Source organism: Aquarana catesbeiana, linkage group LG02 (assembly GCF_042186555.1).
Source record: "Aquarana catesbeiana isolate 2022-GZ linkage group LG02, ASM4218655v1, whole genome shotgun sequence".
Classification (NCBI taxonomy): domain Eukaryota; kingdom Metazoa; phylum Chordata; class Amphibia; order Anura; family Ranidae; genus Aquarana; species Aquarana catesbeiana.
In genome coordinates this window covers 140080370-140101611 of record NC_133325.1, presented here as the reverse complement: position 1 = coordinate 140101611, position 21242 = coordinate 140080370, and the positions used below count along the sequence as shown (strand labels likewise).

The following is a 21242-nucleotide window of genomic DNA, read 5'->3' as shown; positions in this document are numbered from 1 at the left end:
GATCGTTCTGAACACGGTGACGTAAAACGCATATTTCGGGACTATACTGGTGATAGCCAATAGCTTTCGTCTCTTAATTTATTCTGAGTTTGCGTGACACTTTGTCCGTCGGATTTGTCTACACACGATCGGAATTTAAAGGATCGGATTTTGTTGTCGGAAAATTTTATAGCATGCTCGCAAACTTTGTGTGTCGGAAATTCTGATTGAAAAAGTCCAATGGAGCCCACACACGGTCGGAATTTCCGACAACAAGCTCCGATCGCACATATTCCGTCGGAAAGTCCGATCGTGTGTACAGGGCATAATAGTTGTAGTTATAATTATTATAAATCATGAACAGAGTGACTGGTTTAGTGCATCAATATAGAAGTTGAAAAACATTTAGTTGCACTGAATTGTAATATAGCACTTTTTTGATTTGTGAAGATACCTGTAAAATGATTGCTTCATACAGTATGTACTCGGGTTAATCAATGAATTATGATAAGCATTCACTACTACTACATTTTACACAATAAATGATTATGGACTTAAGAAGTGACCTGAGTATTTCTAATAGCTTTTTACACTAGCAGGTGAAAATATTTATCTCTGCATCTTTAAAGCCTCGGAGCAATGTCATTCCAGAGATTTCAGTTTAGAAAAAAAGTTGAAAGTAGAAAAGCGATGTCCTTCCTTCCAGGCATGTCAAGCATATTAATTCTGTAAATTGATATCCTTTACACTTTGCAGGCCAAGCACAGAGTATATATAGGGGAGTTTCCAGAGGTTTGTACTCAGGGGCGTCCTGTCTCTATCATCCATATCATTCATCTCCTTTTTCTATTTATTCACATTTTCATCTTCTTCAACTTCTAAGCCACGATGAGTCAATTCAAGCAGTTTGGTGGTGGAGCCCAGAGGAAGGGTTTCAGCTCATTCTCTGTGTCCAGAAGTAGTGGAAGCTTTGGAAGTGCTGGAGGTGCTGGAGGTGCTGGAGGAGCTGGTGGAGCCGGTGCAGGAGGTTTTGGTAGCAGAAGCCTTTTTAACGTGGGAGGTAGAAGGACCATCTCCATCAGTACCGCAGGTGGTCAAGGTGGATATGGTGGAATGGGCTTTGGTGTAGGAGTTGGTGGTGGTGGCTTTGGTGGTGGAGCAGGAGGATTCGGTCAAGGGTTTGGTTCTGGGGGAGCCCAAGCTGGTATTCAAGAGGTAACAATTAACCAAAGTCTTCTGGCACCACTGAATTTGGAGATTGATCCTGAGATACAAAAAGTCAGAGTCCAGGAAAGGGAACAGATTAAAACCTTGAACAATAAATTTGCCTCCTTCATTGATAAGGTAAGGATCTGGAGTTATTACTGGAGTTAACGATTTATGCTTTTTTTTTAAGTTGAATTTGATTGCAAAAATATCTAGCCCAGACTAAATTTGTGTATGACTAATGACCAGCAGGTTTTGGTGCATTTTAAATTGTAATGTCCTTCTTTCTGCAGTAATCATTACTTCCTGACTTAAAACAGAATCATACACTTTTGTTATTTGGTCTGTACAATTTATAGGCTGTCTTTCATTAACACAATAAAAAAGTATAAGTGCAAAACTGGTATAAAGGCACTCACAGATCTTGTAGAGGAGATAGATCAAAACAGCAGCATGTTTATTGTTGATGTTTTCCATAATGCTTAGTCTTCATCTGAAACATTTACAATAAAAATGTTGTTTTGATCTATCTCCTTTGCAAAACAAATAGCCACCTCTATACAAGTTTTGAATTTGTATAGATTTGTTTGTGGGTAAGCACCTGGGCATTTATCTCAAACATAGAATGTGGTGGCTACCCTTGGGACTGTTAAATTATAAGTGAGATAGCTTGAGTATATTTGTATGTAATACCTAAGAAATGCAATTCCTGAGAAAGGCAATTTTCTTGTAATAGTACGTTATAATTGTTTATGTTTGGCTATAGGTTCGGTTCCTTGAGCAGCAAAACAAAGTACTAGAAACAAAATGGAGCCTCCTGCAAGAACAAGGAGGGCAATTCAAGGGTGGAGCCCGTGGCAAAAGCAATATTGAAGCTATATTTGATGCATACATCAACAGCCTGAAGAGACAGTTGGATGCTCTACAAAATGATAAATACAGGCTAGATGGAGAGCTTAGGAACATGCAAGACTTGGTGGATGATTTCAAGAACAAGTAAGCAATATCCATGACACTGTGACATTTCATTAATGAAGTCCATCTAATTTTTTTGTAAATTGATGTTTTTCTAGCAGTGTTATTCAATTTAATCAATACTGCGAATGAAATACAAAATTCAAGGTTAGGAAAACACAAATGTTTTTCAAAGACTGTAGTATGTTTCTAGACAATTCTAGTCATATTTTCAAAACAGGGTTTAAAGTGGATATAAACCCTCTCCTATAGGCAATGAAGTGAACAGTCTCAGATGATACACAGGGCTGAAATAAATTTCCCTACACAAGTTTTACATGTATATCTGCTGTCTTCAGCTTGCTATATTCTTTAGCAGTGGGAGGGGAGTCTTGGCATACACTGTGTGACAGCTGATTGGAGGAAAGGCACCCCCCCTCCACATAGGCAGAGGAATGAAGATACTTGCAGAGCTGTGACAAGACAAGACAAGCTCTCTGCTAATCTATTTATAGCACCCACCCTAACACAAATTTCCAGCTGCTTTTATCTCCCCCCCCAGAGAACTTGTCAGAAGTTATCATGCTGATAACAGAAGAACAGAGCAGCAAAAAGACATGGAATTTAGGGGTTTGGAGAGAGATAAGTAAACACTGTCTAGGTCAAATTTCAATGAATTGGGTTTACATCCACTTTAACTAACAAGTAATCATGACACTTAACCTCCCTGGCGGTTTTCCCGAGTGTGGCTCGGGGTTAAAATTCAGTCCCATTAGCGGTAACCCCGAGCCACACTCGGGATCGCATTGCAGGATCCTGGGGCGGCGTTACTTACCTTGTCCCCGGGATCCTGCGATGTCACCCGCAGTGTCCGAGGGCTCCGTCCTCCTCCGAAGCCTCTCCGTGCCAGGCTCCGTTCCCTGCGAGCGGCGCGACGCACGGGGCGGAGCCTGGCGGCAAATTAAAAAAAAAGTAAAAATCATAACACATACAGTACTGTAATCTTACAGATTACAGTACTGTATGAAATGATTTCACATCCCTTTTGTCCCCAGTGCTTTGTCCAGTGCCCTGCATGCAGTTTTACATGATATACACTGTTCTTTCTGCCTGGAAACTGGAGATTGTCCATAGCAACCAAAAAGTGTCCCTTTACGTCAAAAGTGGCTTTAGACCAGCTAGAAAACAGCGATAGTAAATTAGAACACTTGCAGAATTGAGCGATAGTGAATCGTGGGGAAATTTATTTTATTACTATTTTTTTTTATTTTTTTTTATTATTTATTTTTATTTATTATATTATAATTTATGTTTTTGTGTTTCAAACTTTATCATACCCGGGATATCTACTAGACTCTGGTTTGGACAGATTTAAGTGTGTTATTGTTAAGATTTACAGACCTACAATATAAAACGCCAAATTTCCATGCAAAATAATTGTACCGCTTTCAGCACCTAAAATCCAAAATAATCATACCGCCAGGGAGGTTAAGTGTGAACTCATAAACATAAAAACATGTCACTGGTGCTATCAAAGTGATGGTCAGTAAGAAGAAAATTAAGAAGGAGCCAAAAACACACAGATCCTGCAGCTGATGGCTCAACTAAAAGTCCGGGAGGGAACAAAAGAGTGCAATACAGTAAATGACACATAAAAGATATACAGCGCCTGGCACAGAGGATCACTACCATGTAGGGCCCAAAAAATAGAAATGACTGATGGATAGAAATTAGGAAATATAAAATCAATCACTTTAGAGGCAGGATGGCAGAAAGACAAGTTTGTATGTGCAGCTGTGCAGGAACTTTGAATCAAAGGAGGGAAGCTGAACACAATGTGAACTCTAAGTAGTAGAGTGGCGTGACACTTTGTGCCCAGTAATCCAGAGGTTTGGTTCATGCGTGGAGTGGAACGTAGTTGACTGTAGGAGCTGGGTGTAGGAGAAACTGTCACAAGTGTCCGGAAGAGTGGTGGCAGTTCACAGTGTATACGCTTTGTAGGGGGCTTTAGGGTGGAACAAGTGAGGATAATCACAGTCATTAGTGGCTGGAGGCACTGAAAGGGGAAAGTGCAAAGCAGCAACTAACAGTATTGATGCTATGCAGGTGGGCTTGTAAATGGAATGAGACAGCAAAGCCTCAGCCTTTAAAGTTATAAAATTTTTTTGAATAACAAATATTTCATACTTACCTGCTCCATGGCATGGTAATGGTCCGCTGTCGGCCCTCCTTGCTCCTTTTCTTCTCCATGTGCCACCATAGGTGGCCACTGTGTAGGCTCAATCCCAAGCCAGACTGTGTGTGACGATAAAAGGTTTGTTTACGTTAATGCAAAGAATGCAACCACAAATATCTGTAATCATAGAGATCCAACGTTCGATCTAAGGATGGAATAATAAGGGATCAGTGGATCATGGCTGGCTGTAGGCTGGAATGCCCTTGCTATAGCTGTAGGCTATTTATGTACCTCCTGAAGCCTGACTAAAAAACTCAAAGATTACATCAATTCATCCTGGCTCTCCACCATCACAGGTGCAAACTCTTTCTCTGATTCAAAGTCCCTGACATGCGCTTTCTGTCCCATGACACAGTAGCTCTAAGCTCAGCGTATACAAGCCCGCACATGTGGAAAACGGTCCTGTTTGACAGAATCAGTCGTTAGATTGACTTCTGTGGAGCAGGAACTGCATACACAGATCGAAATTCGGCCAGTCCCCGCTAAACCAGGCAAATTTTGATTACCATTTATGACCAGCTTTACTGTCTAGTCTGCATGTTAGATGATTACCTCCAACAAAAGAAAAACAGATAGTTTTATAGCATATTTAAAATGACAAGTTCAATGTTTACAGGTTTGATAAAGAGCATAACTGTAGTTATTTTTTATGCAGATATGAAGATGAAATCAACAAGAGGACCTCAGCAGAGAATGACTTTGTTGTACTTAAGAAGGTAACTTCAGATACTTTTGAGTAAAATCTAAAACAAAGCTGTTGTCTATTTGAGACTAGTGACTGACGATAGGTTTTCTAACTTTAAAAGTGAACATAGACCAGACTCATTTGGACATATCGGTATTATGCAACCCTGAGGAAAGATTTTTTCTGTTTAACTGAGTATCTAGGTATTTGTCTGAAGTTTTCAGTTTGGTGCACAGACTGGTTACTGAGGGGCTAACGAATATACTCTGGTGACTGGTTACTGGGATTCCAATGCATATACTGGTAATGGATAATGCACATATTTTGTGGTTTGGGCATTTAGGGGTTGATTTACTAAAGGCAAATAGACTCTGCATCTTACAAAGTGCAGTTTCTTCAGAGCTAAGTAAATTAGATAAAGCTTCCCTGTGCAAAGAATACCCAATCACATGCGTACACATAAAGAAAATACAAAAACTAAATTTTTTGCTTGGAGATGATTGGATGATGGAAGTCAGCAGAGCTTCCCTTCATTTACTAAGCTCTGGAGCAACTCCTCTTGCAAAGTGCACAGTTTATTTGTCTTTAGTAAATCAACCCCTTAATGTTTAATGTCAATTATTTGATAATTGATCTCTAAAGTGTTAATGTACTCTGACGAATAGCCACAGAGTGTTATGTACATACTGTGGACACTGAGGGAGGTAACACACATACTCTGCAGACTGATCACTACAGGAATATCACACATATTCTGGTGATTGGCCACTATTTGTTAACACACATTTTGAGGATTTTTTTGCATATATACTGTACAATGGTCACTGGAGATGAGTCACTGAGTGGTAACACATATACTATGGAGAAAACAGAACTCTGAAATGTTAATGCATATACACTTGATATTGATCATTGAGGAGTTGAAGGTGTTGGACTGTGGCATGGACTAGGAACAGTCTAAGGCACAACGGTGCGGTAGAGACTGGGATCACAGGCTAAACCATGGATCAGGAACTGCAAAAAGAGTTGGAGAATAGATAACACAAAGACCACAGACCAGTTCGGGAAATCAGGACTAAGGGCAGAAATGCTGTTGCAGATAAGTAGCTGACCCACAGGAGAAGACAAGACTAACTTACTCAGTTAGCAATTCATATACACTAGACTCAGATCTGGTAATCAAAATACACTGCCTAACCACTGTACAGTCAGATAACCATCCTGGCTCTGCTGGCTGGTAGGGCTGTGTAAATCTTGAAACAAGATGGACAATAATACCGATCCTTTAGCAGGAAAAACTGCTCTCATATTTACATTTCAACAATATGTTCAACCTGGAGCTCAGCTTTAATTTAATAAAGGTAATTTTCTTATAAGGATCCTTATCTGCTTAGTAACTGTAAAAAAAAAAAATCAACATACTTTTTTCATCATTGTAGGATGTAGATGCTGCCTACATGAACAAGGTGGAGCTTGAAGCTAAGGTTGATGCTTTGACTGATGAGATCAACTTCCTCAGGACTCTCTACGAACAAGTAAGACATACATTATTATCATATAAGCAACATGGAGCCTATATATTAAGAATGGAAAAATATTTGACTTCACTTCTCTGTTTCATTGAAATAATTGCTTTTATAAAGTTTGCAATGAGAATTTACACTTTTCATCGTATAACAAAAAGTGATATGTAGAAAGATCAATAAATAAATGACAAAAGACAGGCACAGTGTGAGGAAAAAAAAATCATATATCAGTTTTAGTTCCTTCCATGTACCCATCAAATCCATTATGATTATAATGAGTTATTCTTAATGCAGGGTGGTGTAAGTTGTTAAAAAAAATGCTTCTGTGTATATTGAAACATCTACAAAAAGACTGCTTGATTATGTTCAAATATGGCAAACAAGAGGCCTTTTTGGCCAATTTCATTGGAGCCAATGAGGAAAGTGAAATGACAGGGGTTTTATGGAAGCTTCTATTTCTATTTACTATTCTGGGTATGTTCTTGTGCTCCTCAATAGTGTCATTATTTTACAGGATTAAAACAAAAATGAAATAAAAAAACCTAAAGGAGTACATTTTTTCACTAAATCACATCAAACAACGAAATTGACAAATTCTGTTTCAGTGAAATCTCACCAATAGTGAAATCCGTAAAAGCGCCGCTAAATCAGTTTTGCTTCAAAATTATATTTACCATGAAATTAATAATATTATTTTGAGCCTGTTTTAGGTATGCTTCTGTCTTTTATTGACTATAAATGATCAGAATAACTTTAAGTTTGTTAATGAATGATCAAAATCAAAATCCATGAATGTATATAATTCTATGTCTGTTTTACTTAGGAAATGGGTCAGCTGCAGGCTCAGATTTCTGATACCTCAGTCGTCCTCTCCATGGACAACAACAGAAATTTGGATCTGGACAGTATCATCGCTGAGGTGAAGGCTCAGTATGAGGAGATTGCCAAGAGGAGCAGATCAGAGGCTGAGGCTACCTACTCCGTCAAGGTGAGTTTATTGTGGGAAATGTTCAAGGTAATATTAAGAAGCTACATGACCAGAACTACTATTTACTGTGTTAAAAAAAAAAGAAAAAAAGGTTATTTTTTCCCCATAGTGTTAATGACTTTTTTTTTAATAATAGGTCAAGGAGCTGCAAGCATCTGCTGGTGCACAAGGTGATGTTCTCCGCAATACCAAGAATGAGATTTCTGAGCTAAATCGCAAACTCCAGAGGCTTCGCGCTGAGATTGAAAATGTGAAAAAACAGGTAGGACATTGTAATAACACAGCAAAAATAATATTAACAGCAAATAATGTCAAAACACACTTCTGGACATTGTAGGAAACCCAATGTAGTAATGAAATCCCTTTAATATGTTTACGTTTGAGCTCTGATTGTTTGGTAAAAAGATAGATTTTTATTATGCCTTGTCCTTATCTAGGAAATAATGTGAGTACAAAGTAATATTATGTAATAGGGGTGGGGAGGGGGTCGGTAACTTATGGAATGAGGTATCCTTAGTGAGCACTGATACTGGCTAGCAATGTAAGCTGTTATACATTGGCACTAAAATAGCAGCCATAGGCTTGTTCAGGTGTGTGCCAGGTGTGCCTGGGCACACCCTAATCACTACATGCAGTGCCGATTCTCTCTACTGCCCGGGCTTCCCCCCTGTTGGCCCCCTGCCCCGTAGTGCTGCTGGCTTCCCTCCTCTCCCCTCAGCTGTTGCAGGGATGTTTTAGGATGGAGAGTGGGGAAAGGGACTAGAAAATATGCCATTTAACAGTGCTTTCCTTATCTAAATGAACTCTGTGAACACATTCATTCACTGTGTTCATTCATAACTGAAGCATTGTAAACTGTGTGTAAACTGTCAGCACAGAGCACAGAGCACTTCTCATTCATTCACTGTCCCATGCAGCTGAGGCTGCAGAGAAAGACATATGTTTTTGAGCTTTGAGGTGCACAGCCTAATGCAATAGCTTGCGCAAGCCTATAATTGCAGCCTTGACTGTGCAATAGAGTCAGGGTGTATGTCTATATGTCTAATAAAGTGCACATGGGACCAAATAAACCAAATAAACCATAGACCAAATAAATATTATATGACATAGGAAAATTACAAATTACTGGAAGATTATGTTTTATATAACTAGATATCTGGTGGAATGGCATGAACTGGTCTATGGAGGGAACATGTCGGAAAAACATTGCCTGTATCACAGTTTAAATCCCATTATATGACAAAGTTGTTATCATATGCAATATGTTTGCACAAATGTTGAGTATATTTTTATATTTTCTATAGAATGCCAAACTTCAGACAGCCATTGCTGAGGCAGAGGACCGCGGAGAGCTTGTCCTGAAAGATGCTCATGCAAAACTTGCCGAGCTAGAAGCAGCTCTTCAGAAGGCAAAACAAGAGATGGCTCGCCAGCTGAGAGAATACCAGGAACTGATGAATACCAAACTGGCTTTGGATGTGGAAATTGCCACATACAGGAAACTGCTGGAAGGAGAAGAGACCAGGTAAGCAATCCATCTGCAATGTGTTTCTTAATACAATACTAATTGTTCTGTAATCTTTAATCTAATTTATGTCACTTCAAAATAAAAAGTGCTATTATGTGTATAGTAGGGTCACAATACATGTTACAATCTGACCATCCTGTCTTTTTACAATCAACTTTAGATTTACCAAAACTACACTATATTACCAAAAGTATTTTGACACTTGCCATTACACGCACATGAAATTTAATGGCTTACCAGTCTTAGTCTGTAGGGTTTAATATTGAGTTGGTCCACCCTTTGCAGCTATAATAGCTTCAACTCTTCTGAGAAGGCCGTCCACAAGGTTTAGGAGTGTGTCTATGGGAATGTTTGATCATTCTTCCAGAAGCGCATTTGTGAGGTCAGACACTGGTGTTGGATGAGAAGGCCTGGCTCCCAGTCTCTGCTCTAATTCATCATAAGATGTTCTATTGGGTTGAGGTCAGGACTCTGCGCAGGCCAGTCAAGTTCCTCCACCCCAAACTCGCTCATCTATGTCTTTATGGGCCTTGTTTTGGGCACTGGTCAAAATCATTTGATGGAGGGGGGATTATAGTGTGGGGTTGTTTTTCAGGGGTTGGGCTTGGCCCCTTAGTTCCAGTGAAGGGAACTCAGCATACCAAGACAATTTGGACAATTTCATGCTCCCAATTTTGTGGGAACAGTTTGGGGATGGCCCCTTCCTGTTCCAACATAACTGCGCACCAGTGCCAACTCAATATTGAACCCTACAGACTAAGACTGGCATGCCATAAAAGTTCATGTGTGTGTAAAGGTACTTTACTTTTAGTAATATAGTTTATATAATATGAGGGCCTACTCAATCTATCCAATCATTTTTATTCAATCAGGCAGGCACTTTCACTATAAAGTTGTTGGTAGATCTAAAAGAGATTATACAAACAGATTGGAATGTCTGTGGTGAGCTTTACTTATCAGAAAGAACAAACAGGGGGCTGCTTATGGCAGCAGTGCACAAATAGCAACACCACAGTGATATATTTAAAAACGCTGCTTGCTTTTTTGACCATCTTAATGCATTTGTGAGTGCAGTAAAGTGCAACTATGACCAAACTCTATACCCCAAACTATTTTTAACAAGAAATAAATTTGTTTTAAAACATGTTTGTAACAAAAGGGGTGAACCCATCTTCTTTCATGGGTTTTTGAGCAGCATGATAACAAATGCAGCTTGGAGTGAAAGCAATTTCAAACATATTCAATGATAAAAATCATATATTTCTGTCTCTATCCTGATCTAAAGTTTAAAGTGGATGTAAACCCAATGTCATCCTTTCTAAACTACTGCCATAGGGGTTATCTATAAGGATATACATGCCTCCTGCATGTATCCTTACATGTCAAATGTCTCCCCTCTGTCTGTTATGAGACCCGAAAAACTGCATATTCTGTGGTTGGGTATGTTGTCTGGAGCTCGGTGGGTGGAGTTGTGATGTCAGTAAACTCCCCGCCCACCTCTACACTCCCCTTGTCAATATGCATTTTCTCCTGTGTATTTCTTACACTGAACTTCTGCTATGATCTCTAACATCCAGTGAAAAGACAGGAAAGTAACCACATGACTTCAGCATGCCAAATCATGCTGAGGTGTGGAACAGCCAATCTTTGCAGAGCTGCTGAAGAAAGGAGTGGGGGAGGGAATTAAAAAATAATGCCTGTGTCTTAGGCTAGTGCACGAGATGTAAATCACCTGTCACTCACAGCAAGGGGGAGGATTGCTCAGAGCTGGAATAACTCTTTGTGGCAAGACTGGGCTCAAATGATAGGAAATCTTATACTCTACATTATGACATCAACAAAAAAGAAAAAAAAAATACATCCACTTTAAAACCCCTTCCCGCCGACCGAACGCATATATGCGTACTCGGCTTTCCGGGGTTATACCGGGATGATGCCCGCAGCTGCAGGCATCATCCCGGTACCGTTGTTTTCAGCGGGCGATCGGCTACCCGAGTATAACAACCGATGTGGCTAAAAGCCGCTCGGTTGTTATACCGGAGGAGCGGGAGGGGACATCCCCCCCCTCCCGCCGCCTCCCGCCGCTGTTACCGGGCCTCCCGTGCGATCGGGAGGCCCGGTGTCCGTTCCGCTGCCTTCAGCGGCTGGGGGCGGACTGGAACGAAGCTGCGAGCGGCTTCGTTCCAGCCTTCTAATTGTAAACGCGGAAGCGACGTCATGACGTCACTTCCCGTTTACTCGGCTGCCAATGGCGCCGAATTTAAAAAAGTACACAGTATTCAGAATCGCCGTTTTCGGCGATCTGAATACTTTGAAGTGTAAAGGAGGGATGGGGGGTCTTTTAGACCCCCCATCCCTCCATAAAGAGTACCTGTCACCACATATTACTGTCACAAGGGATGTTTACATTGCTTGTGACAGCAATAAAAGTAAAAAAAAAAAAAAAATTTTAAACACAATTTATAAAGTACAAAAATAAATTAAAAAAAAAAAAAAAAATTTTTTAAAGTGCCCCTGTCCCCGCGAGCTCGCGCAGCGAAGAAAACGCATACGGAAGTCGCGCCCACATATGTAAACGGTGTTCAAACCACACATGTGAGGTATCGCCGCGATCGTCAGAGCGAGAGCAATAATTCTAGCCCTAGACCTCCTCTGTAGCTCAAACCTGGTAACCGTAAAAATTTTTTAAAGCGTCGCCTATGGAAATTCAAAGGTACCGTAGTTCGTCGCCATTCCACGAGTGCGTGCAATTATAAAGGGTGACATGTTTGGTATCTATTTACTCGGCGTAACATCATCTTTCACATTATACAAAAAAATTGGGGTAACTTTACTGTTTGGATTTTTTAAAATTCATGAAAGTGTCACTTTTCCAAAAATTTGCGTTTAAAACACCGCTGCACAAATACCGTGTGATAAAAAATATTGCAACAATCGTCATTTTATTCTCTAGATTCTCTGCTAAAAAAATATATATAATGTTTGGGGGTTCTAAGTAATTTTCTAGCAAAAAATATGGATTTTAACTTGTAAACACCAAATTTCAAAAATAGGCTTAGTCATGAAAGGGTTAAAGAACTTCTTAAAATCTGTAATGACCTTGAGTCACCCAGTTCACAGAAGGAATTTTAGATCTAATAATTTTACTGTTTTTTCTTTCTGACATTTTATAGTATTTTAACTTTTTCTTAGAAAATTGTAAAACAAACTGTGAAGTGATCCCGTGGCATTCTCACTGGTAGTAACCTAGCCTAACCTTCTTTATACCTCAAAAATTCATGATGCTTTAGTAGAGAAATTTTATATATATATATAGATATATATATATAGATATATATATCTATATATATATCTATATATATAGATATATATATAGATATATATATCTATATATATATCTATATATAAATGCAGTACATATATTGACAGCAGAATTAGAGTATCAGATTTGTAAGATTTGTGCCATGATTACCTGCTCCTCTCGCTTCGGGTCAATAATGCCACCCTTTCATGTTCATGACCATGAGACCTGTGGTCTATATTTCCTGAATTAACTGCTTGCAGCCCACCCACCATCAAATGACGGAGGGGGTGGTGCGGCTCTCGTTCTGGGACGACATCATAAGACGTCGCCCCAGAATGGCCACTCTCGCCGAACTCTTTAACCATGTGATTGACTGTGTCCAATCACAGCTGGTCACATGTAATCATGGAAATGCCGGTAACCGGCTCTCATCGACTCACACTGACAGAGTGTGTGGCGAGGAGAGCCAATCAGTGGCATCTCCTTGCAGGGGACATGGAGACATGTAATCAGGGGACTGATCATCAGATCCCTGATTACAATAAAGCACCGCCAGTGCCAGAAATCAGTGCCCACCAGTGCCAGCAATCAGTGCCCATTAGTGATGCCAGTCAGGCTGGCTATCAGTGCTGCTCTTCAATGCCCATCATTGCTGCCCATCAATGCCCATCAGTGCCACCCATCAGTGCCCATCAGTGCCGCCCATCAGTGCCGCCTATCCATGCCGCCTATCAGTGCCCACCATTGATGCCTATCAGTGCCACCTATCACCTATCAGTGTCCACCAGTGCCAGCCATCAGTGCCACATTTCAGTGCTCATCAGTGCCACATATCAATGCCACCTATCAGTGCCCATAAGTGTGGTATGTTAGTGCCTCCTCAACAGTGCCACCTAATCAGTGCCCATAAGTGCCGCCTCATCAATGCCCATAAGTGCCACCTCAACAGTGCCCATCAGTGCAGCCTATCAGTGCCCATCAGTGCTGTCTCATCAGCGCACATCAGTGAAAGAGAAAAAATACTTATTTACAAAATTTACTGATAGAAACTAAGAAAAACTTTTTTTCAAAATGTTCGTTTTTCATTTTTGTAAAAACTAAAAAACCCAGCATTGATTTACTATTTCCGTCCCAGAAGGATTTACCTCCTTCCTGACCAGAGCACTTTTTGCAATACGGCAATGCCTTGCTTTAACTGACAATTGGTCGTGTGACGCTGCACCCAAACAAAATTGACGTACCGTATTTATCGGCGTATAACATGCACAGGCGTATAACACGCACATTCATTTTAAGAGGGAAGTTTCAGGAAAAAAAACTTAAATTTTAAATAAGGAGTAAAGTAAAATAAGGGTCAGTGCCCATCTGCAGCCTCACCATTGCCATCAATGCAGCCTGATCAATGCCCATCTGCAGCCTCACAAGTGCCATCAATGCAGCCTCATCAGTCCATATCAGTGCAGCCTCACCATTGCCATCAATGCAGCCTGATCGATGCCCATCTGCAGCCTAGAGGGGACAGGGAGGGGGGTGGGACGAGCGCAGACAGATTACATACAGTGAGAATCTCCTATGATAGACAGAACAGTGGTCCAATGGCGGCCCAGGAGAAAGGAGTTCCTATTACAGAGGCTGCCAAGTAAACAGGAGATTCTCACTGTATGTAATCTGACGGTGCTTGTCCTGCCCCCCCCCCTCCCTGTCCCCTCCGAGGCAGCTAAAACTGAAGTATTGGCGTATAACACGCACGCACTATTTGCACCCAATTTTCATGGTGAAAAAGTGAGTGTTATACGCCAATAAATACAGTACTTTTTTTCCCACAAATAGAGCTTTCTTTTGGTGGTATTTTATCACCTCTGCAGTTTTTATTTTTTGCGCTATAAACAAAAAAGAGCAACAATTTTGAAAAAAAAGCAATATTTTTTTACTTTTTGCTATAATAAATATGCCCAAAAAATATATAAAAAAAAAATTATTTCTCAGTTTAGGCCGATATGTATTCTTCTACATATTTTTGGTTAAAAAAAATCACAATAAGCGTATATTTATTGGTTTGCGCAAAAGTTATAGCATCTACAAAATAGGGGATAGATTTATGACATTTTTATTAGTAATGGCGGCGATCTGCGATTTTTATCATGACTGTGACATTATGGCGGACACATCAGACACCTTTGACACTATTTTGGGACCATTGTCATTTATACAGCGACCCGTGCTATAAAAATGCACTGATTACTGTGTAAATGACACTTCCAGGGAAGGGGTTAAACACTAGGGAGCGATCAAGGGGTTAAGTGTGTCCTAGGGAGTGATTCTAACTGTAGGGGGATTGTCTCACTAGAACATGACAGAGATCACTGCCCCCTGCTCCCAGTATGCGTGCCCACAATGCCGCGATTTAAACTGGACGTACCTGTACTCCCATTTTCCCAGCCGTGCCATTGTGCCGACGTATATAATCGGCAAGGGGTTAAATACCACCAAAAGAAAGCTCTATTTGTGTGAAGAAAATAATAAATAATAAAAATGTCACATGGTTACAGTGTAGCATGACCGCGCAATTGTCATTCAAAATGCGATACACTGAAAGCTGAAAATTGGCCCTGGCAGGAAGGGGGTGAAACTGCCCTGTACACAAGTGGTTAACGCAAAACTGATTTTTGAGGTACTGAAGCACTATTTGACAAAAAAAATACCCAGTAGGGAAATAATACAAATGAGATGGCCATGGGTTCTACTCTATATGTTAAGGGCCTGGCACATCAAGCATACTGTTTTGCATATCCACAGCAAAGGGGCTGTGATCCTGCTGTACTTATATTAGTTCATATGGCCTCCAGAACAAGGTCAGTATTTCAACAAGGTTGTCAAAAATTAGGTCCAAAGTCCTAAATCACTAGCCATGTGCTAGTACCAGAAACCCATTTGCAACACTGGTGCAACAAAAAAGTGGGGGTGGGTAAGATACTACCCTGTTTAGTGAAAAAAAAAAGGTTTCCTTTGGACTTATAACCTAACCTGTTCATCTTGAAGCAAGCTAATGCTAAAAAATAAAAATTAATCTAAAATAGGAAAAATCTTAGAGGCAACATTTATAAAGCAGTGAATGTCACATTCAAATCTAAACCCCAGAACAAAATATAGGGGTTGATTTACTAAAACTAGAGAGTGCAAAATCTGGTGCAGCTCTGCATAGAAAGCTTCCATGTTTTTTTTTTTTTTTTGTCTTAGGCCCCTTTTACACGGGACGGATCCGTGTTGATCTGCCCTGTGTTTATCCGCTGCTCAGCGGGGATCGCTCCGCTTTCCCCAGCTGAGCAGGCAGATGACAGGGCGGGACCCGCACACTGTGCAGGGACCGCCCTGTCAGATCTCCGCTCTCCCCTATGGGGGATCGGAGGAACACGGACGGTCTGTCCATGTTCCTCCGATCCGCTCTGCAGACGGATAGAAAAATAGGATTTTCTTCCGTCCGCAGAATCGGACGAGAGCGGAGGCGGACAACATCGGGTGTCAGCAGATGTACATCCGCTGACACCCGCTATCCCATAGGGATGCATGTATGTCCGTATTTCATCCAAAAACGGATGGATGAAATACGGACATACGGTCCGCACATGTGAAAGGGGCATTAATTGAACAAGCTAAAGTTAGATGCTGATTGCCTACCATGCCCAGGTGCACCAGATTTTGCACTCTCCAGTTTTAGTAAACCAACCCCATAATATATTACAGTTTGGGTTAGAACCACAGAACAACTCCCTCTGTCCTCAGTCATCACCTTAACATGGGGAAGAGGTGTTCTGCAACAGTATTGGATTTCTATTAGATTGTAAGCTCTTCTGTGCAGGGCCCTCTTAATCCTCTTGTATTTTATTGTATTATAACTATATTGTCTTCCTTTTATATTGTAAAGCGCTGCGTAAACTGTTGACGCTATATAAATCTTGTATAATAATAATAATAATAATAATAATTTCTGGCAGAATCAATATTTAACAGATAATTAGGGAATTTAGGGAATAAATAAGAGAAGTTCATTGTTAGGGTTGACATACACTTTTATCACTTCTTTCATTCAACAGGTGTTTCAAGGTTTTTTGATTGGAGTATTATAAACCAACATTCAGATATGGCATCATTTATCAAAATTTTTTTAATGATTAGGCTAAAATACAATAGTTAAATAAAATAAAATGGATTTTTAGTCACTACATTCTGTATTGCATTTTTTCCTGATAAAATGATAGAAACTTAAGTAAACATATTGTATAATAATAGAATTTCTCTATTTTGATAGTATTATATGTTCCTTGAGCAAAAATTTGCAATAAAGAGCATATTTTGCAGATTGTTTATTAAAATAAAACTATTGTTTCTTTTTGAATGTTTTTAGGTTGTCCACAGACAGTAATGTCAGCATTTGTAAGTATTCTTTAGATACTTTTTTTTGTTTGGTTTGCTTTACATACATTGTTATATTTGATATAACAATGCATGTATATGCAATGTCGTATGTATCAGTGATATTTATATATGAAATTAAATGTAATATTATGTTCTTTACAGCTGTGGTCAGTGGAAAGACCTCCCTGGCATCTGGCGGCGGTGGAGCTGGAGGAAGCTTTGGCGGTGGCTTCGGCGCTGGCGGTGGCTTCGGCGCTGGTGGTGGCTTTGGTGCTGGTGGTGGCTATGGTGCTGGCGGCGGCTATGGTGCTGGCGGCGGCTATGGTGCTGGCGGCAGTGGTGGTTCTGCTGGAGGCTTTGGATTCAGCTCTGGCAGCTCTTCAGGATATGGATTATCAGCTGGCGGTGGCGGTGGCAGTGGCAGCGTGAGATTTGTGTCCAACCAATCAAGCTACAGAAGTTAAATCTCTCATGCTCCACTTTGGCACAGTGCAGCTTCATTTTTTTGCTTACCACTAAATTGAGTTACTGTGTTACCACCAAATTATTCTCTATTGCTATTCCTTGGTTTGTGCTACATTTGGAAACTAAGTAGAAAAACATTTTTTATATAGGATGAGGGTAGGGAGCGTGGGCACTCACTTTTTTTCAGTTGTGAAAGCTTTACAATCTTTAGGCCTGCATCAACCACATCTCTAAGTGTCTTCATCACCAGAAAGGACCAGGCATAGGGGGTTATTTACTAAAGGAAAATCCACTTTGCACTGCAAGTGCACTTGAAAGTGCACTTGGAAGTAAAGTTGCTGTAGATCTGAGGGGAACATGCAAGGAAAATAAAAAACAGCATTTTAGCTTGCACATGATTGGATGATAAAATCAGCAGAGCTTCCACTCATTTCAGATCTACCCCTTAGATTTAGAGTGACTGCACATCCAAGTGCACTTTCAAGTGCACTTGCAGTGTGAAGTGGATTTGCCTTTCGTAAATAACCCCCATAGTGTCTACTTTCCTTGTTGTCCTTATTAAAACTCTCTATTATTTAAATGCAGGTGAATTGACATAGCTTGTTGCCTTCAATTTTTCAGTTCCCAGCTGTATTCCCAACTGTATTAGCTCAGCTGAGGCTTTAAATACAGTTTTCTACACTTTTCACGCTTTTTCCCCACTGGCAAAAGCCTTATTCTTAATAGAATAAAAAAAAAAAAAAAATCAACCTATAAAAAAAAAAAAATAATATTGACACTTAATGAACAAACTCGAGCTGTATTTGACATCTTAGCAGCTACAGCAATGTCAGCCACAGAAGCTTGCTACATGGGCTTATGCAATACAATAGCAAAGGGTATTCAGGTTTTGTTTTGTGTAATCAGACTTATGGAAGGTGATAAGTAGTTTGTAGAAAGCCTACCTCATACCATTTCTCTTAACATTATGTAATTAACTAAGCCAACACAATAATTTGCTTATAAGGTAGGGTAAAACGTATTGGCAATTCTGGATTTATAATTAGAAAATGTAAGTCCATGTCAAAGAGCGCTAATGTGCAAAAGGTGCACTTTCCTTGAAATTTTTCCTCCGTCCATGCCATCTACATGATAATATGAAAAATTCAGCATTTTACTGACTTTTTAAAAAAAGTTGTTTAGCGAACAGGGCGTCCCAACCTGTACCAAAGTGCATCTATCCCAATTGCCAAACAGGAGTCAAGGTGGATGTACTGCAGCCATGCAGTCCAGTAAGAGACAGAATACTATATACTGCTCCGGAGAATAAGAGGAGCAATCATTAGTCAACATTCTAAATATGATGGGATTCTTGCAAAGGTCATTCAGATGCTGTTTAGTCATTAAAAGGGAAAGATGGGGAAAAAGGAAGATTAGAATGGTCCATAGAAACATGACACCTGTCTAACATAGCACCTATGTTAGTTTACAGTATGGCTGGTATCTGTGTATTGTGGTATCTGAATACCACTAAACATGACAACATAATGTATATAGCATGGTATATGTCAACATAGCACCTCATTAATATGATACATGGTAACAAAGCACCCATGGAAAGTGGCACTGTGACATGGTTCATTGCAGCAAAGCACTGTATAACATAGCACCTGTGCAAAATGGGACTTCAGTAACAAAATATAGAGCAACAAGACACTTCTGTAATACTTCACCTGTATTTAGAATGTCATCTTTCGGTTAGTGCTTCAGGCTCCAGATGTTCTACACTCACAGGCTCCTGAGCTAAGTACCTTGTCCTATTCATTGGTCTTAAATGAAGAAATGCAAAGTGGAAGGGTGGTATGTGATTTGTTGTAACTTTCTGCAATCAATCACAAATCATCTCTTAGCTAATTTGCCTACAGTAATGTGAACAGTTATAAGTTTCTATTGTTTACTGTAATTTGCAGGTCATCTATGCATTACTACTGTCTTACCGAATAGGCTGCATATGTAAAATTGCATTGGTCTGTAATAACCAATAAAATTTAAGTTAACAGTATTTAGATCAGAGTAAGATGACTTGTGGTTGCTTTACTATGGTTTACTACAATATGATTTATTTCACTGCCTTATTAAGCAACAAACATTTAGCTGTACACAGGTGCTGCTGTATGAGTTTACATCTGCTTTGCATTTTGTAACACAAATAAAGGAAGATCTTTCACATACAAACCTTCATGCTTTCTTTCTCCTACCTTTTGAGCCCTGACTTACTTGGCTTGGTATAATTAAGGCTAACTAGTTGTAGCCTATAGCATTTAAATAATGTAAAGCCAAAATGTTTTCTATTTTGTTTTTGATAGAGTGGAGAAGGTAAGGGTAAATAGTAGACATGGGCATTCGTTTTCGTCCGAATGCATTTTTGTCCGAATTTCGGGTATTTTCGTTATCGTTTTAACAAACGATAACGAACGTGCAGAATCCGAAAACCGAAAGATCCAACATAAACAAATGCTTTATCTTCGTTTTCGTTGCGACAACAGTTCGATATAGATAGGAGATTCGTCATGACGCTGACAATAGCGATCTGTGTCCATCGAACCTGTGGTTGAATGTGCCTAACCTTAGCTCTATTAGTCCAAGATTATTCTACATAGAGAGAAAAGATTCAACATAGAGAGAAAAGATTCGACATTATAGAGACAATAGCAAAAAAGGTTGAATGTGCCTAACCTAACTATTAGTCCAAGATTATTCGACATAGAGAGAAAAGATTTGACATGGAGATTCGATGAAGCAGTCGCCGCGAGTGGACATTAATAGTCAAATGCTCCACCCATAGGCTATAGAAGAATTCTAATGTTGGTTGACTAGTAATAATAATTAATAAATATAATTATTACTAGTGTCATACAACATTAGAATTCTACTATAGCTTGTAGGTGGAACATTCGACTGGAAATGTACAATTGCGACGTCCTACACTTTAGCTGCTCCGTCGAATCTTCTTAGAGCATTCGACAGACACCATAAGCCTTCAATGACAGATTCAACCTTAATTATTTTTGGATTTTTTTAACGAAACTAAATAAATAAAAACGAATTTCGGGAGTAACTAAATAAATTTATTTTTCGGACGAAAACGAAATTCCGAAATGAAATATTTTAGTGTGCACATGTCTAGTAAATAGGTCTAAGGGTCCATGGACCTTTCACATGGGCTTTCTTATCAGTACATCTGATAAGTACATCTTATCAGTACATCTGGCTACCCATAGAGCTATCACGGGTTCGCCCATGAAGACACAAACTCAACTCCGGTTCAGTTCTGGTTCAGCAGGGGATCTATTCATAGATCCCTGGCTGAACGGAACAGAGAAGCTCCATGTGAAAGAGCCCTAAGAAGGGAATACCCCCGAATATTTAGAGATTTTCTCTCACTTCCTGCTGCATTTCTAAAACAGGAAGTGAAGTGTAATCTCCCAAATGGAAAGAAGACTGCAAAAATTGATAGGGATTTTATCCATTCTTTACTCTAGCCAAAATTAGAAAACAATATCTATACTAACAGTAAAAATCTAATTTATGTTTAAAGAAAGAGGAATTGCTACTTGTCTTATAAAACAGCCCTTAAGTCTTGAACAACACACATTTGCTATAAACAAGCGTAGTCAGTAAACAAGCCAAAGTTTGGTAGCAAGTGGTGGCAGATTGGGATCAAGTGGAAGACTAGCCGAGGAACAAGCCAAAGGTCAATAACAAATGGTTGCAGGTTGGGATCAAGTATAAGAGAAGCGTAGTCCAGGAACAAACCAAAGTTTGGTAACAAGTGACAGATACAGATGGCAGCAGGAGTGAAAAGAGCAAGATACTAGCTGAGGAAGATAATCTGCACATTAATCTCTCTAACAGGAAGTGCAGAGACATGGCTTACATTAGGAAGTTCATGGGAGCAGCAAACAGTTCAAGGTTCCTT

The 21242-nt window shown here is 39.8% G+C and overlaps 1 protein-coding gene across 1 annotated transcript; it reads left to right on the top strand.

The window, feature by feature from the left end:
• The first annotated feature begins 789 nt into the window (after positions 1 to 789).
• On the top strand, positions 790 to 19498 carry LOC141127261 (keratin, type II cytoskeletal cochleal-like). The gene is made up of 9 exons (XM_073613541.1): positions 790 to 1323; positions 1952 to 2181; positions 5031 to 5091; positions 6500 to 6595; positions 7410 to 7574; positions 7711 to 7836; positions 8879 to 9099; positions 16809 to 16837; positions 16982 to 19498. Exons 1-9 carry the CDS (start codon positions 868 to 870, stop codon positions 17281 to 17283), a joined length of 1686 nt encoding a protein of 561 aa, XP_073469642.1. The 5' UTR covers positions 790 to 867; the 3' UTR covers positions 17284 to 19498.
• Positions 19499 to 21242: the final 1744 nt, after the last annotated feature.

Bases quoted from the DNA above. Each gene is read 5' to 3' on its own strand.
- LOC141127261 (XM_073613541.1), top strand. From the start codon at position 868: ATGAGTCAATTCAAGCAGTTTGGTGGTGGAGCCCAGAGGAAGGGTTTC. The intron at 6,596-7,409 runs GTAAGACATACA...TGTTTTACTTAG, and splicing joins TCAGGACTCTCTACGAACAA to GAAATGGGTCAGCTGCAGGC. The intron at 9,100-16,808 runs GTAAGCAATCCA...GAATGTTTTTAG, and splicing joins CTGGAAGGAGAAGAGACCAG to GTTGTCCACAGACAGTAATG.